This window comes from Lipotes vexillifer, unplaced genomic scaffold, assembly GCF_000442215.2.
Source record: "Lipotes vexillifer unplaced genomic scaffold, Lipotes_vexillifer_v1.1 scaffold712, whole genome shotgun sequence".
Lineage (NCBI taxonomy): Eukaryota > Metazoa > Chordata > Mammalia > Artiodactyla > Lipotidae > Lipotes > Lipotes vexillifer.
In genome coordinates, this window is record NW_006775660.1 from 188,057 (window position 1) to 206,260 (window position 18,204).

The following is an 18,204-nucleotide window of genomic DNA, read 5'->3' on the forward strand; positions in this document are numbered from 1 at the left end:
AGACAAATCCTACTCTATGTATGTATAAATTGTTGTATTTTACAGATTATTCCCTACTAGACTTAGCAGATTTGACTTAGTCCAAATTCAGTGTTTTTTAAAGTATCTAATTTCCAAAATAGAGTTTTTCTACAACTTGTAATTTTTCTGCTTGTCATATGCTATTTTCAGTGACACAGCTAATTCCAAATTTTGATTTTCTAAGCACTGTTCCTACATTTTTTAAGTATATTTTATTTCAGAGTATAATAGAAAGCTTTTGGCCTATGAAAGCACTAGGAAGATCAGCCACTAGGAAGAGCATCACTTAGGCCACTGCATGCCCCTTGGACTGGCTGCCATTTCTCTACACTTGACTGTCTAGTTCTGTCTGAACAAAGTACTAAACTGAAATTCAGATGGCTCAACAATGTATTCTGATTTTGGTCACCAGTTTAAAATATTGCTAAAGAATTCTCAACGGAAGTAGAGCTAACGAGCAAGAGAAAAATACTGGAAGCTGATATAACTTTATTTTCCCGTTTATAAGCCTAAAACCGTCGTGGTGTGTTTCAGAGCTGCTTCCTCTACAAATTTTGCGTCCACGTTGTCATGTCCTTCAAAAGCATACAGAGCTGAAAGGAAAAGGAAAGAGAAGGGTTACTATGAAGCCACAGAACATTTATAATATTGTTCCCATACTTCACCGAAATCATAATTATTTTATATTTTAGTAAAACACATTATTCTGAGAATGTGTTGTTAAAATTTATTAAACCTCAGCACCAAGAAAGGCCATTCACACCAACCAAATGGGTTTTTAACCTCTTAATTCCTTTTAAAACCTGAAGGGTGGTTATTCCTTTGGTAATTTAGGTAGTAAATTGTATACTGCTAATTAAAACCTATTGCAAGAAGATCCTACTTAGAATTAAGGGATATTTTGGCAAGAAAAAGGTACACAGAAGCACATAGAGACTGACTGATGTGTCAGGGGAGAAACAGGAAAACCCCGGGAGCAGAGGAGTGACTTACCTGGACTGGAGGCCTCGATATCTGTCAGTATTTCAATAAAGTAGTTCAGAGGCAGAAATTCTACACTGAATGATGACGTGTCCATCATAGAACTCCGGGGCTAAAAGGGAAACGGCTGTGGTATCAGCTGATTCTCCAAAACAAGCACAAACTTAAAGTGATGAGAACTACACCTGCTGTCCATATGGATATGTTACAATGGGCAAAGAGGTTCCAAAATCATTTAGCGGGGCCTCTGCTCCACACAGACTCACCTGTTTGTTATAGTTCTGAAGCAGTCGCTTTACGTGGTTCCGGGAAATAATGTTAGAACTCACAGGATGATCCCAAAGTCGACAGATCTTCTGACCTGTAAGCTATTTTTGCAAATGCAAAAATATGTAGAGGAGGATTTTTAGGGCAGTGAAAATACTCTGTATGATACTACAGTGTTAGATATATCTCCTTATATATTTGTCCAAACTCACAGAATGAACGACACCAAGAGTGAACCCTCACGCTAACGATGGACTTTGGTGATTGTGATGTGCAGTGTAGGTTCATCCACTGTAACAGATGGACCCATTCTGCTGGGGGATGCTGATAATAGGGGAGACTGTGTGTGTGTGGAGGAAGGAGGTGTATAGGAAACCTCTGTACTTCCACACTAAAAAATTTAAGTCAATAATAAAAATAAAAAGATGGAAAAATACAGAGAGGAGAATATAGCTCACAGCATTAAGTAAATTTATCTTATATCAATTCATAATTTTTTAAAATGTATTCCAGCCAGTGAGTCTAAAAGACAGACTCTTTACGGTTAATGACTTTGGAGAAAGGCCAATTCCTATGAGGTATGCTTCTGAATTTTGAATAAATACTCCCTTAAATGCAACTCTGAGGAAAGCACTTTGTGTACTGAGGCTGCCAAACTCTTCTGAAATGGAGTTCATCGGTTACTCTTCAAAACTGAGTATCTGCACGCCAATCCTACGTGATATTTTGATATGAAGCTAAAGGTTATAGGTGTGTACTCTGCCAGTGTCTCGCCCAGAAAATTTTTATTCCCTAAGGGTATAAGGCAAAAAAAAAAATCAAATTTAGAGACCAAACTAAATGTTCAGAGATATTCCCCAGAGAGATCTAGCCATGGAAAATATGCTTTGTTTTCTATTCTTGCCTCTGCCTCAGTAAGCCTGTGAGGGCGAGAAGGTGTTATAAAGCAAGACGATTAGGTCCAGGAAGGCATCAGACATCCCTTTGTGGGAGGATCGTGCCAGAGATACAAGTGCCCAATGTATGTAAATGGCACAGAGCTGGCCAAGGCTCTCATGGCTGGGAAGTCTGCAGAGTCAGAGGCTCTGAAGACCTTGCCGTGGAATGTCTGAATTTCACAGCATTTCTGACTCAGAGAGCTACTATACCCCACAAAAACAAGGAGTGCCTGTATAACCCTCTCCCTCATGTTTCTCATTTTTCCTTCAACCAGGAATGTTTTCCTGCCGTGGTGCAAACAACAGTGAGAGGAAACGCAGTTCCAGAACCTTCTGACCTCACCTGTATTTCAATTTCTTATCAGTTTAAATGCCAAAAGCACATGTTTCCCCTCTGCCTCCCCTCAGACTCACAGACGTAACATATTACTGTGGTTTCCTCAGAGGAGAAAATGGCTAAACGTGCTAGGTGGGCCTGTGCCAAAGCAGCACACGCACAGCCAGGGGAGCAAGCACTCGGTAGGCCCAGTGGGAGCAGCAGACAGACGGGTAGGGATGGACAGGATTTCTTGGAAAGGGCCGAAGGGTGAGACAATTCATTTGACTTCGGCCCAAAGCAAGTAACTGCTCTTCCTGCAAGAAGAAATTGAAGGAGGGGTACATGCCAAGGCTTAGAAAACAGAATATACTTCAGGATTACCGGAGGAAGCCGCACAATGATGCTGAACTTTACTTTTTCATTTTTCTCTGTATTGTCCAGATCTACAAGAAAGTCAGAAATTGGCCAACAAAATAAAACAAAACAAAAAGAAAAAACCCAGTAATCTCCATTTTAATACCTGAGCAAGCTAATAATTCAGAGCTTCATCCTGGTAATGCATGTCCCAACCTTGTTTTTCAAGCTAAGTCTAACAACACTATGAAAATATTAGTTTGTGTCTCTCTGAATAAGAAAGGGATTTTTTAACATCTTTATTGGAGTATAATTGCTTTACAATGCTGTGTTAGTTTCTGCTGTATAACAAAGTGAAGCAGCTATACGTATACATATATCCCCATATCCCCACCCTCTTGCGTCTCCCTCCCACCCTCCCTATCCCACCCCTCTAGGTGGTCACACAGCACGGAGCTGATCTCCCTGTGCTATGCGGCTGCTTCCCACTAGCTATCTATTTGACATTTGGTAGTGTATATATGTCCATGCCACTCTCTCACTTTGTCCCAGCTTACCCTTCCCCACTCCCCGTATCCTCAAGTCCGTTCTCTAGTAGGTCTGTGTCTTTATTCCCGTCCTACCCCTAGGTTCTTCATGAATTTTTTTTTTTTTTTAGATTCCATATATATGTGCTAGCATACGGTATTTGTTTTTCTCTTTCTGACTTACTTCACTCTGTATGACAGACTCTAGGTCCATCCACCTCACTACAGATAACTCAATTTCGTTTCTTTTTATGACCGAGTAATATTCCATTGTATATATGTGCCACATCTTCTTTGTCCATTTATCTGTCGATGGACATCTTGGTTGTTTCCATGTCCCAGCTATTGTAAATAGAGCTGCAATGAACACTGTGGTACATGACTAAAAAGGGATTTGTTAATGAAGCTGCTGCTCTATATCAGGGAACAGCATTCTGTAACAGGCTGCCAGTCACAGAGCAATTTTTCTGACTAACTTAAAACATACAGCACCTTGAGGAATGGCAAATACTTCAATATATATTAACAAAACTCATCTATAAAATACCACAGTTGAATAATTTAACCAAGAGTTATTATACTACAGACCTTATTTCAAGTTCAAATTCCCATAGGCACTACCCCTCTCATTACTTTTCCTTGCATTTCAAGTCTAACTTTGAGAGGATGGAGTTAATCAGCTGAAAGTAAGCCATTTCATGACATTTTTCTTGAGAAATAAGCCTTCAGTCTCCCATTCTCAAGTGCCCTCATGTACAGAAAAGGAGTCTAATAGTTGTGTATGGATTGAGAAGCCCTTTGGGGTCTCCTGAAGGGCAAAGGCACGGTGGTCCAAAGGACGGTTACGGGAAATGAACTGTACTCAGCAGGCCCAGCTGGATAACTGTGGAACCCACGCAAAACGAAAACGAGGAGCCCCTCTTCAACTATTAAGAAAGTCAAGATTGAATACAGAACATTAAACCCTGCATGGGCCCCTTCTGAGTGCAGCAGGGCCCCGTGTGACCACAGGTCGCACACCCACAAAGGCAGCCCGGGTGGTGCTGGGGCTGGAACAAGGCAAACTCAGAGCCCCTTACCTTTCATGAGCCTTGTGACAGCTGTTTCTGTGAGAAGCAACACTCCGTTATCAATGTAATGCAGCAGGTTATGCAAAGGCAGACAGTGGACACCAAGGATCGTGTGCAGAGTGTGAAAACCTAGAATGAGAGACCCGGGACGGTAGATACGGCCACTCATCATCTCCAGTCTCCAGAGGGAATGACTCTGGTGATGGCAATAAAGCACTCAGCTCACCACTTGGCAGCTAGAGTCAAATAAATGCTCCTTGAAGACAAGGTCCAAGGTTCCTTCTTTCTGTATTATCACAACTAAGTATTGTGCTGGGTATACAGTAAGTTCCCAATAAGCAAGTATTCCCTCCACCTTGTATGCCTTCCTAGGCAAAAAGAGAAAAACAGTGCAAGGTCTGCTCAATGAAAATGGTTTTACAGTTTAAAAGGTTTATAATTCTATGGTAAAATCGCAAAATAGAAAAATTAACAGTAGAGCTTCAAACTCCACATGCTCAGGCTAAAGCCTGATGGACAGGGACCATTTTGCTGCAGGAGAAAATATCTGGACCAGAAGGGGACTGATTAGTTTAGATGACTAATCTCTGGGTGTGCCCTAGAGAAAGGCTTTTAGGGTCTACTTGGACTAAATCATACAAAAGAAGAACTAAAATGATATTGCCAGGTAGCAAATCTATAGGAATTCAGTAGAAAGGCACTCTCAAGGCCTTGGGCAGGGCTAAGTCTAAGTCTCATGGGCAAGGCTACCCAAACTCTCACAAAGCTAGAGCTCTAAGTCTACTATTAATACTAACCGACACAAACAACATCCACGACACAAACAACATCAGACCGGGAGAGGATCAGAAAAGCCCTCTTGGAAAAGATGGCATGTGAGAGGCGCTTTGAAGGGTTAATGCCATTCCTGAGAGTGGAAATGACGTGAGAGAACATACAGGCTGGAAAAGCAGAAAAAGTCAGGTTTGACCTGAGTAGACAGAGGCCGGAATCATGCTGTGCTGCTCACTAGATGTAGGTAATTAAGCCTTTCCAGCCTCTGTTTCTTCATCCCTAAAGTGGAATCACCAGTACCTTTCATGCAGGGCTGCTTTGAGAGCTACAGCTAGGTCTGTGAAGAACCTGGCACATGGTATAACAATGTGACTAACACCAGACAGGTACTGAGGCCTTTCATTTATGCACAGGCTCACTTGATCCTCATATAACGCCATGAGGTGGGAACTACTTGATCCCCATTTTATAAATGGGGAAACCAAGATTCACAGGAGCTAAGAAACCTGCCCGGGAAATAGTAAGTGGCAGAGTTAATATTTGAACGCAGGCTGTGGGATTTGAGCCTGGCCTTTTAACCACAACGTTATCCTGCCTCAAGAACTGGCGTTAATGGACACGAACAGAGGCCCAAAGGTGAGAAGCATGGGGCACATTTAGGAAACAGTAAATGACCCAGTTGGGTTGGAACAGGTGTGCAAGAGGAATGGTGGAAGGTGAGACCGGAAAGGTTAATCTATTCAACAAAACCCCTTCGGCACGCCAAGCAAGGAGCTGGGTGTGCAGTGATGAGAAGAACAAGCATGACTGCTGCTCCCATCCACCTTCCAGTCTGATAGGGAAACTGACAATCAATTAATCACAAAATAAATACTCATTTTTTTTAATATGACCAGTTCTATGAAGGAAAAGTACAGGGTGCTCTTAATAGATGTGTCACGGGGTTGAATGCTGAATGACAGCAAGGAATTGATTATTTAGTAAACTCTGGGGAGGCACTGAAAGCTTTTGAGCAGGATTGTTAGAGGATTTGAGTTTTACTTTTGGAATATTAACGTGGCAACAGGCAAAGAACGGACCGGAGTGACAGCTTGCTACCGGAGGAATAAAGATCAGTTGGGAAGTGACTGCGTGAACCTGTCCAAGAGGGAACGAGGGCAGAGAGTAAGAGGGAAGGAAGGGATCATAGGATCATGGCGACGTGTACTGGCTTGAAAACTGATTGGATGTGGATGCGGAATGACGAAGACTCGTTGCCTGACCTCAGAGGCTTACATGACAGAGACATGATGGCCAAAGAGAGCTGGGGCTTGGATTCAGAGACGTCGTGGAGCTTTCTCTCTCTGAGCATATGAAACACGAGCAGTGGGAGACTTGAGTCCCATGTCCTGGCAACACTGAGGGTCAGATAAAGTTCAGACTCTGCCCTCAAGCAGATGTTAATGGGCTGACAATGGGATGAGTCTACTAACTGCTCTGATTCCAAAAAAAAAATAGTGATTTTACTAGCTAATTAACAACATGAGATTTTTCAAATGGATTTGGACAGCCTTCTCAAGATTAAAAAAGCTATGAAATTATTTCTGAGGAAGAGTTTATAGAAGGTTATTGATCCTACAGATTTTCTCCATTCAAAATTCCTCTCTAGGGCCTTCCCTGGTGGCGCAGTGGTTGAGAGTCCGCCTGTCGACGCAGGGGACATGGGTCCGTGCCCTGGTCCGGGAAGATCCCACATGCCGCGGAGCGGCTGGGCCCATGAGCCATGGCCGCTGGGCCTGCGCATCCAGAGCCTGTGCTCTGCAACAGGAGAGGCCACAACAGTGAGAGGCCCGTGTACTGCAAAAAAAAAAAAAAGCCCCTCTAGCTCTGTGTCCACGTCCTAAAGATCCCTGATGACCCTTTATCCTCCATTCCCAGGGCACAGTCTCAAATTCAACAGCCCATTCCTGGCCTCCTCTCAGCATGTCAGCTCTAAGCAACAGAGCAAACTGGCTAGAAGTAGGCATCGGTACTGAAAGAGATACCTTTTCCAACCAGCTCTAGTCCTCACCCTCCAGGGCTCCTGGCCTTCTCCAGGCAGCCAAGAGAACACAGGTCCCTTTTAAACGGTAAATGCTCCAGCTCTAAACTATGACTTCCCTTCTGTGGTCCTCATTCCCTTTTTTCTTTAAGTAACTCCGGTTACAAGTTTCTGACACTTGGAACTCAAACAGTTCTCACTAGTCCAGGGGGCCTGGAAAGCAAGCACATTTACATACATACACACAAAAATACCTGCATTTACACACACATGCCCCCCCCCAACATGATCCAGTGTCACTTCATATTAGGGAAACAAACATTTCTGAGAAAAGGAGAAAGAGAAACTGCTCTTTCTTACTTGACCCATGGACACCAGCCATAAAGTTCTTACTCATAATAATTCTCAATCACTATGGGTAAACTTTTTCTGTGTTTTCCCTCCTTAATCCATCCCCGTGTAGAAATGCAATGTTCTGTAGAAAGTGGGTTTTTTTTTTTTTTTTTTTTTTTGCGGTATGTGGGCCTCTCACTGTTGTGGCCTCTCCCGTTGTGGAGCACAGGCTCCGGACGAGCAGGCTCAACGGCCATGGCTCACGGGCCCAGCCGCTCCACGGCATGTGGGATCTTCCCAGACCGGGGCACGAACCCGTATCCCCTGCATCGGCAGGCGGACTCTCAACCACTGCGCCACCAGGGAAGCCCAGAAAGTGGGTTTTTATGATCTCCCAGATACAATATTGTCCCCAGTGAGTCAGTGTCATTTACTTATAAAAGGAGCTTGGAGATCCCTGGTGAACAAATCTGAAACTGTCGACCCATTTCTCTACCAGGTCTTTTGTGTTAATGGCAAACAATTAAGAATTTAAGCTAGAAAGCCATATATAATTTGCATGAAATCCCTTCATTCTTTCTAGAGGGCAACTCACAATTCATATTCCATTTAAAGCCATCCATTCTCCTCATGAGTGGTCACTTTCAGATCCCTACAAAGTCACAAGAAACTCCTTCTGTGCCTCCACTACAAGCAGATATTATAAGATAAGGCATATGGATAGAGAAAGTGTGACGCCTTCCAGACTGTACCAGATATATCACAAATGCAGAGAAGTTGAGATGTGCTGTGGGGATTTTCCGGGCCCATAAATAGCCAATGTTTCAATATCAACTAATTCAACTGGAATATAAAATTCAAGAGGCAGCACAGAATAGTAGTAGCTAGAAGCATAGATTTTAGGGCCAGACTCCCTGGATTTGAGCACTGGCTCTGTTGCCTAATAGCTATGTGACTGTAGGCAAGTTACTTAACTTTTCTGTGCCTCAATTTCACAATCTATAAGGTGGGAATAATATTAAGTGGAACCATTTGAAAGTGCCATCTTTGTTGGTCAAAAACTGGTTGGATATTAACAATTTAATATGGTTCAATTTAAGCTCTTATCACTTAGCAGCATTATAAAAATTAAATGTGCTAATTTATGTAAAGTACTTACAATAGTACCTAGCACAAAATGGGGACCATATACATGTTGCCTTAATGAATGAACAAAGGAACAAATTAATGACGGATGGATGGATGCATAGATGTATATGAATGAATTAAATAAAACTGGCTAGTATATATTATATAGTGATAGCTATCATAAAGCTTAAAACTCATCAGAACTTATACATAATAAGCATAAGGCAGGTAGTTTATAGCAAACAGGAGCTTGTTTCTTATAATGAATATTGGTTTATATGCACATTTTCCCAACTAGACTTTTGTTAATTTTTGGAATTGCTCTAATTTCTAGCCCAGTACCTGGCATGAAATTGCTCAACAAATGTTTGTTGACTGAATGAACAAATGACCAATTAAATGAATGACTGCAGACACATGGGCCAAAGGTGTTCTGAAGCCTGATTTGGTCCTTTTTCAAAATCCTAAGGGAAATTTTTAGCTTCCAAGGAACATATAAGCATCAACTCAATTTCTGACACCCAGCCAGACCTACTTCCTTCTGAGTGTTAACTTTCTTGATCAGGTAAACTAGGCCTGGAGACATCAGAGAAAGATCTCCCTGACTCAGCTCCACTGGTTTTAGAACCAGAAAGTTGCATGGGCACCAGCCTTGGCTCCTAAAATTCGTGACAAGCTACTGCATAGTTTAATAATCAGAGGAGATCTGGTCGGCAGAGACCAACCTCAGGCCCATCTGTCACAGTGACACCAGACACACAATTTCGCAGACATAGGAGGCCTCATTCTTAAACTCATAATGCACCAAAGTCCAGAGACTATGTGAAGAAGAAAGAACAAGTTTATTACAACAAAAAACAAAAAAGCCAAGACTTACCAGGAGGCAGAGGTAAAAACAAACTGTTAGTAGCTTCCAAAATCCTGGTCATGATGTGAAAGACCGCAAATTCAGCAGCACTCGCCCGTCTATTGCTGGTCAAAGAACAAAGCAGCATGTCAGCCAAGCAGCTCATCTCCAAAACCCCATTTGCATGTAAGCAGTAGCTCTGAGTGCCACATCCTGATGGAATTCATGCTAACTGTGAAAGGCTATGCCCCATAGAAAGGTTCATAGATGTGATGATGACCAGCGGCCTAATGCCTAGAATCTAACCAGACGGTAGGCACATAAATGATAAACTGCATTAATTTAAATTCCCCTTCTTGGCAGTACTGAGCTCATGTGCCCCTCCCTCCTCATCAGCCAGATGCCAAGGAAAGAGGACAGGTGAAGTAACAGGGGCATAACTTTAAATGTTGAGTTCAGAACTAAGATGGATGGTGTAAAGGCTGGTGAGAGTTACTTTCAACTGGTAAGTCTCAAAAAGGCTTTGCTACGACAGGCAGCAATCAGAGTTGTTTTACCTCTTTGTACACCATGATAAAATAGAGCAAGAAATACTTGCGTACAAGTGGAGAACCCAGGGATGAAGATTATGTTTCCTCCAACTGGCTTCCAGTATTTGGCAAATGAGATCCAGCTAGAGGGTAAAGACAGTCTGTTAACCTCTGTTCATACCCTTTCCCCTACAAGCTATCCTTCCATAGCTCTGACAGGCATGTTCGGGCAGCTGGCATTCAGGCTGTGCCCGGACACAGAACCAGCCTTTCTGAGGTCAATTCTCAAGCACTGGAATCCAAAATGGAAAGACTGAAAATGTGCAGCCGCGTCTAACAGAGCACCCTCTGTCATTGCAGGCAGTGCCCCAGCTGAGCTTCCCCACCGCTAACCGGTCCCATCGCTCACAAACACAGGCCCTCAATCACAGGCCCTTATCCATCAGTGAAGGTCAAGTGCAACAGAGTTCGCCCTAGGCCTGTTATGTGGCAAGGGTGACATAGCTGACAGCTGACAGAGGAAAGGCGGTTCTGAAGAGAATGGAGGTCCTGAGCATGTGCTGTGGAGCAAAACTAGTTCCAAGTCCAGGTTCTACATTTCACTCGTTTGCCAGCAACAGGGCAATCTCCGAGGAGCTGTTATCAGGACCATAAATCCATGCATTGCACATGTAGGCAAAGGACAGGGGGCAAAATTAGGAAGAGTTTCCATATGAGCACAGACAGACGCTATTTATTCTCAATGATATAGATTCTCAGTTTCTCTTTGGCTGAAATCAGGTAAGATAACAAATAAGCAATATAATCAGGTTTTGCAGCAACCTCCTTGGATTTATTTTCTAAAGGCTGTCCAGCCACTCTCCTGGGAGGGGACTGGGAGACTCAGCTGTTTGCTGCTGGGCAGGGTGGGCAGCTTTGGCATCAATCAGTGACTGCTGAGTTGGAAAGACAGGGGCAACGAGTTTTCTGAGACCTCATCTCTACCATTTCTGGTCCTATTGGTTCTAGGAGCTGTTAGCACAAACTAGTGTTATGGGGATTCTTTTACGTGATTAACTCTAGGGAAGAATGATGCTTGAAGAAAAACCTTAACACTCTGGAAGATGAAATTTAAAGTCAACAGAAAGAAAGTTGGTAGGTGATGTGTTAAATAACTGTGTGTTATGAAAGGACAAAGAAAGTAGGTTAGTATCAACATGGGGAAGATCAGTAACACATTCATAAAATGAGCCCTTTGGTATCATTCAACTGCAAAGAATTATTATTTAAGAAAGTTTCAGTGTCCTGCTTGTAAACATTAGTATATGCAAATACCAACCTCTCCTCCTATACCAAAACTCTGAAAGTCAAACCTTACCATAGAAATTCAAATATATGATTTAAAAACAAATACTAATGACTGCAATAAAGGCAGAAAACTTTTTTTAAAAAATATTCCGCAACTTTATTCAGACTAGTTAACTATGAACCGTCTCTATGGCCATATGACCAACAAAGGATTTGCGTGAGTTACTTCCATGCATGCACTTTATTATAGAAATAAATCAATGGGTGGCACTTGGGAGCATTTTGGGGAGTTGTTTTAATTCAACAAACACTCATTAAGCAAGTGCTATCCAAGAGCTTATGCTCCATTCACAGCGCCATTCTGCCACTACCCAGTTTTCCAAAATAGAAGATTTCTTTCTGTATTTCTTTTTCGTTTGTTTGTTTTTATTTTTTTAATTTGTTTTAATTGAAGTATAGTTGATTTACAATGCTGTGCCAATCTCTGCTGTACAGCAAAGTGACTCAGTTCTACACATAGAGACACTCTTCTTTTAATATTCTTTTCCATTATTGAATATAGTTCCCTGTAAGGCAGAAAACTTTAAAAGTTAAACATGAAATTAAATCAGGGCCATATCTAATAAATTTAACTAATCTTCCAGAATTCAATGCAAAAATATTTGTTCACATCTACACGCTGGTCCTATGCAAACCTGGAGAAATGGAGTGTTGGAGTGTTCTTTCTCTTTCTGTATATTTAAATACTTTAAAAATTTTATCCATCTTATTATTTCCAGGTTCTAAGTAGGGTGAGGCCTCAACTCCATATGTGTTTTGAAAGACTCAAGACAGCCTCAAATTTCAATCCAGCTGCATCACTTCTATTTACACATGGATCACACAATTTCAATGAGTGGCTACCAGGTAAATGGGATGCCAGTCTCATCAGCAGACTCTGTAACGTGGTAAGTATTTATACAACTGGGCTGGGATCTCACCTAATTGGGCTATTGGAGCTAAGTAAGAATTGAAGTTCAAGTTCTCTCATGTTTGCAGAAACCTCCATGTACAGAAATCACTACCTATGGTTTAACAAGGAGCTGGAAGATGACAAGATGATATGAACATTTGGCAACCATTGCTGAATTCATCACTGTTCCAGGCTTCCATGAGCATATAACCACTACTGCAAGGGAGTGCAATAAGCCACTTCCAGAGCCACATTCTCTTTGCTTTTTGGCTCTTTTCCCCCTTTCTTCAATCTACAGCACCATATACACAGGTTTGAGGATGGGAGAGCTCCAAAAAGCCTAATATGAAAAACCTACTGAACCACATACTGGGAACTATAAACCCAGAGACCAAGCGGTTGAGGCGGGGTGGGTCGGGTAGAGAAGATAAAGCAAAACGAACCAGTTTTGAAACGTAGTCCAGAACTATCTGTTCGATTTTCTTCTTTTCTACACCCTGTAGATGTCTCAAAAGATGGTCTTTTAGCTCAGACACCATCTGAAAACAGAATATAGATTAGATAAGTCACAACCTACCCACTCACACCTGCAACTGGTTTGAATTCTATTCATTTATTAAAACTTCCTATCAATATGAAAGATATTGAACCTGAAGATCCCACTAGCAGAAATGCATAACCCACAATGTTCCTTTGATGGGCATAAATCAGGGGGCACCACCATTTTCCTCGAGAGGAATGACTTATGATTCACCCAAAGACCAGTGAACAGCTGAGAGCCAGGCTCCCAGCCCTGTTGAGAATTCTCCAAAGAAGCCAGTGGAAGTCACTAGCTTAGCAGTCAAAGGCTTTGGGATCTACCAAAGGATTGAAGTCTACTGCTCCTGGCTCTGGAGAGCTAACAGGAACAACTCTAAACGTGGAATGACTATGCTAATGGGGGTGGCGGGAAGGGACAGGTTTTGGGTGTTTGCAAGGACAGAGGATGGAGTAAAAGGAAATGCACCAGGTACCTCTCTCTGCGCAATGGTTAAGACATTCCACGCAGCTCCCTGACATGTAAAGGTATGGATATATTTAGCCTAGTGCCTCCAAATGGGCTTGTTTCTATAGCCACACTCTTCTAACCAACCCTGGGGCTCCCCAATCAGTGTGGCATTCCCAGCCCTCCCACTTTTTGCTTTTCTCTCCCTTTCTTCCTTTTTCTCTCGCTTTTGCCTAAATGGCCGGCTCAGCTACAAACCCTCTTGGCTAGAGAAATCTTTGCATCAATAAACACCATGGGAATTGTACAACTGACAACACAAGTATATATATCTTCTATTTTAGCAGATTTACATTTACAACAGACACCCTGGGTAAACCTTAGCCCGTGGCATCCTGGGCCAAGACAGAGTGGTATATTATTTCAATTCAGTCTCTGGCATGTGCTAATTGATTAGGCTTTAAAAAAAATTATATTTTTTTCTGTGTAAGTTATAATGCATATTTTTGTGCATTTCAATTTTTCTATAATAAGCATAAAGATGAACATTTAAATTGCTCATAATCCTACCATCTACATTAACACTTTGTTTTTTTTATTTTCCTTTTTTCCAGTGTGTACACTCATTCTAATATTTTACAATCTGCTTCTTCTCACATAATAATTTATGTCATTAAATATTCTTTATCACACTAATTGTAATGGCTGCACAGTGTCCAATTTTATGAAAATACTATAATTGAATTATTTATTCCCTTCTTATACATATGCGATATTTCCTTTACTATTGTTACAAATACCACCAAAAAATCCTTACACAAAAGTTGCTTGCCATGTCCTCGATTATTTTGTCAGGCTAAATTCCTAGAAATGGAATTCACTGGGTCCCTACTTAAGGTTATAGAGACACTGCTAAAATGGCTTCCACTGTGGTTATATTAATTTCCAATTCCATCTCATGAGGCTGTCAAATTCCCTGTACCCTGAACTTTCCTAGTATGATTTTTAAATTTTTGTCAATTTCATAGACAAAAAAAAAAAGACAAACAAAGAAAAACATTTATTCTGTTTGTCATTTGATTATAGCAATGTTAAGCATTCTCTTTCTTACCCTGTCCCAACTCAAGATCTCTTGGCCTAAATTAACTTTTGAAAATTCACTGGTCACAGCTTTTGTCCATTTCCCTTCCAGTGTGTTGTTCTCTTACTGATTTATAAACATTACATGCCAAATGTTATTCTTTTATCACATATGTGGCAAATACTTTTTTCTAAACGTATTGCCTTTCTGTTGTTCTCTTCTAAGTTTTCAGTCAATCTTCTCCTGTAGGTTTATGTTCAATAATACACTTAAAAGGCTTTCTCAGTATTTTTTAACTGTCCACTTATTTTATTCAAATTGTTTCACACAGTTTAAAATTTTTATATGATTCCTTAACCTGATATTTCTGTTGGTTTATGATATAAAGTGGCGGTATTTGGGGTGGGAAGAATCTAACTTAATTGTCTTTTCCAAATAGGCATTGATTGATTGATTGAAAATTATTTCTTTCCACATTGATTTTTAATTGCCCCATTTTTATCATACACCAAATACCCAAATTTAAACTAGAGCCTCCTGTCTATCTTTGTATCAGCACCATATTGTTCCAATTATTGTAGATCAACAGCACATTTAGATATCTCGTAACGCCAGTCCCATTCCTCTTTATTTTGTCAAGTGAGTCAGTCAACTGTCAGAGAAATTTCACTGGCTTTTTGTTTATAATTTTACTAAAGTTAGATGCTAAGGATTTGGAAATAATATACTGTTTTTCGTTATCTTTTTTAACTGGTTAATCCTAATCAAAAAGAAAATAAATAGAGCATCACCAGCTTACTAATTTGCAGCATTATTTTTTTTATTTTTTAATTTTATTATTTTCCCAGTTGATTATTTTGTTTGCTGCACTAGACAATCATAGCATCTTCTTTTACTTTTCTTTCTTATTGCATTGGCTAGAATTTCTAAAACAACGTGAAAATTTTAGTGAAGATGGCAAGGATACTTCACTTCCTTCTGACATTAACAGGATGCCTCCAATGCGACATGAAGAAGAATGCTGGCTATTAGTATTAGACTATACTTTGTTTAAAATTCCAGAAGTGGAATTGTACTTTTATCAACTTTTAGCACCTATAGAATCTTTTGTTTCCTCTTTGACTTAGTCGAGTGATGAATTACATTAATATATTTTCTAATATTAAGCCTTCCTAGAAAGAAGCCCATGTGGCTATGCTGTATTTTCAAACAGAGCACTGGGAAGTATTTTAATTATGCCTGTAGTATCTATATTCATAAGCATAAGTAGTCACTGTCGGATTCTGGTTTTAAGGTTATGCTGGCTTTTTAAAGTGATTAAGAAGCTTCCCATCTTTTTTCCAGAAATACTTTACATAACATGAGAATGATCTGGTCCTTAAAAGTCTGAAAGCACAAACTCATTAAATAACTTGGGGCCTTTTTTGGAGATAATCTTTGATATTTTTTCCAAATTATTTTATGGTTATTATGCTTTCAGGCTTTCTAGCTCTTCTTGGCTCAAGTTTGGTCATTTCTAGTTGCTAAAGGAAACTTTGTTTAACTAGAATTTTTAAGTGTATGAATATGTATTTACACATATTTTTCTCATATTTTTAAACTATCTATCTTTAAGGAAGTAGATTATCCCATCCCTAAGCCCGCACAGTATTAAAAATATTTTATTAGACTTCTCAGATGTTTAATAGTTTTTTTTTTTAAGATTTTGGATTTATTTGCCAATCCTGCTCTTCAATTAATTTATTTTGATTTATATCTCTTTGGTCTTCCTAGTGGTAGGACCTCTTGAGAAAAAATACTTTTTCCCGTTGTATTTTAAACCCAAATACAAATGCTACAGAGACGCTGCTGTTTCCTATTTTAAAAACTCTCAGTGCTGTACATTTCCTTATGATGTTTTATAATTATACATTTGTTGGGGTGACTGATTAATTCGTGTCTCTCTCACAAGACTACAAGTACCAAGAGGGCAGAAATTATATATGTGTTCCTCACCACTGAACCTACAGTGAGTGACTGGCAACAACCCTGTGTTGAAAGAGTGAATGAAAAACAAGAACAGAATGAGAAGTACAATCTAGCCCTTCCCCCTTTCCTTGGAACCCACTGTTCACCAGCACTGAACAGCCCACAGACCACTTACCAGGCCCATAAGCAGCCGCTGGTGGTTGTCTTCCTCCTGGAAGAGGGGTGTTAATCTTGGCTCTGAAATTAAACAGAGCAACAGTCAAGCACGGTGGTTTTCGGGAATGGGCTGGAAGGAGGAGGCCTCAGCCTGGCTTTCCCTTCTCTGAGTCACTGGGAAAACATAACACTTCCCTGATGGGATGAAAATTTTTCATTCAGTGTGACCTAGTTCTACACGCTGCAACTTATCAGTTAGTGATATGCAGAGAGAGAGAGAGAGCTGTGAACCAGACAGGCAGAGACTGGGAAAGAAAGAAAGAAAACAAGGAACACGTTCCCAACACCAATATACTCTGACTTTGATTTCTCTTCAGTGTGAAGACTCACCACTAAGATCCTCTGCTTCATAGGAGATTGAACGGCTTGGGCCCTCTCTAAACCCTAAGGGAGGGGCAAACCCAAGTATGGGGACTTAGTGGAAGGGTCGCATGACCCCCTTCTTTCTGACTCCAACTTGTAGTTTACAGAGTTACTGAGGTGAGGAGACCAGTCAGTTACTGCGGTAAATAAGAATAATTGGCACAATTTATGGGACTGAAAAGGTAGCTAACTGAGATGGAAAAGTGGCAAGTAAGGTTAAACCAAATGGCACTTTCTCCACCTTGATTTGCACCGCACCAGCAAGACTGGAGGGACAGGAAAACGCTGTCTCTAGGAAGACCTGCCCTAACACTCCGCTAATGGCACCTTCATGCCCCATCTTCCTCTCCCAGAACCTGAGTCACAGAGCTCATCAACAGGCGGAACTGCCCTGGTCAGGGGGCTGAGGACTCCTTGTGGGAGGGCACGGATGCCTCTTGACCCCTTGAGATAAATGCTAACTGGATCCTACACAGCCTTCATGGTGAAAAATTCAGAACTAGAGCCCAGTAGTTTTCACGGCTGTTTTGAACTTCACAAGGAATGTTCTATCTCTGACAGTGACATTTTTCCTAGGAAACTAGCACAACCAAAGCACATGAGAGGAAGGGGCAAGTTCCCTGAAGGTCATCAAGTGAGAACGGCTAGTAATGGGATGCAAACAGGCCTGAAGTACAAGAACAGGAGTTCTACCCAGTCGTGGGAGCAGAGGACACACAGAAACCTCAGCCAGACTGGCAACACTTCCCATGGTGCAAATCCCCTAGCAACGCAAGGAGGGGAGCCTGCATGCACATTCACACCACTGGCAGACTCCTCCTGCCTGGTGCTGGTGGCACAGCCCTGGCTTCAGGCCTAGATGGCCTGGTTCCCGGGGCTACTCAGTGACTTCACAGCTCACGCGGGCTGTGCGCACAGCTGCAGGATGTGCGGCAACGCATCATATAAAATCATGTCCATTAGGGTCACCCAACATATACCTAAACATCCAAGCCCATAAAACAGAAGTGGGACATAAAAACAACAGCTCCTTTTTTAATGGAGGCTGACCTTTATGAAGTGTGAAAGAGTTCCACAGACAAAATCACAAAAAAAGCCTGTACTGAATATGCTTAGCATCCTCTCCCCCCAGTTTCCCCTGGCTAAGCTCCCCTTCTTTTGTCAAGACTTAACTCGGACATCACCCCTCCGTGGGAAGCCTTTACAACCTTTGTCCCCACTCCTGACCTAGCCCCTTACCCCC

The 18,204-nt window shown here is 41.4% G+C and overlaps 1 protein-coding gene across 1 annotated transcript in view; it reads right to left on the reverse strand.

The window, feature by feature from the left end:
- Window positions 1-522: 522 nt before the first annotated feature.
- Window positions 523-18,204, reverse strand: part of GSAP (gamma-secretase activating protein) — an 87,038-nt gene continuing 69,356 nt past the window's right edge. Inside the window, exons 23-31 of the mRNA XM_007450084.1 lie at window positions 16,558-16,619; window positions 12,792-12,887; window positions 10,182-10,252; window positions 9,610-9,704; window positions 4,487-4,606; window positions 2,908-2,969; window positions 1,269-1,370; window positions 1,015-1,114; window positions 523-614 (exon numbers count right to left, since the gene is read on the reverse strand). Coding sequence (XP_007450146.1) covers window positions 523-614; window positions 1,015-1,114; window positions 1,269-1,370; window positions 2,908-2,969; window positions 4,487-4,606; window positions 9,610-9,704; window positions 10,182-10,252; window positions 12,792-12,887; window positions 16,558-16,619 — 800 coding nt within the window. The remainder of the gene's footprint in view (window positions 615-1,014; window positions 1,115-1,268; window positions 1,371-2,907; window positions 2,970-4,486; window positions 4,607-9,609; window positions 9,705-10,181; window positions 10,253-12,791; window positions 12,888-16,557; window positions 16,620-18,204) is intronic.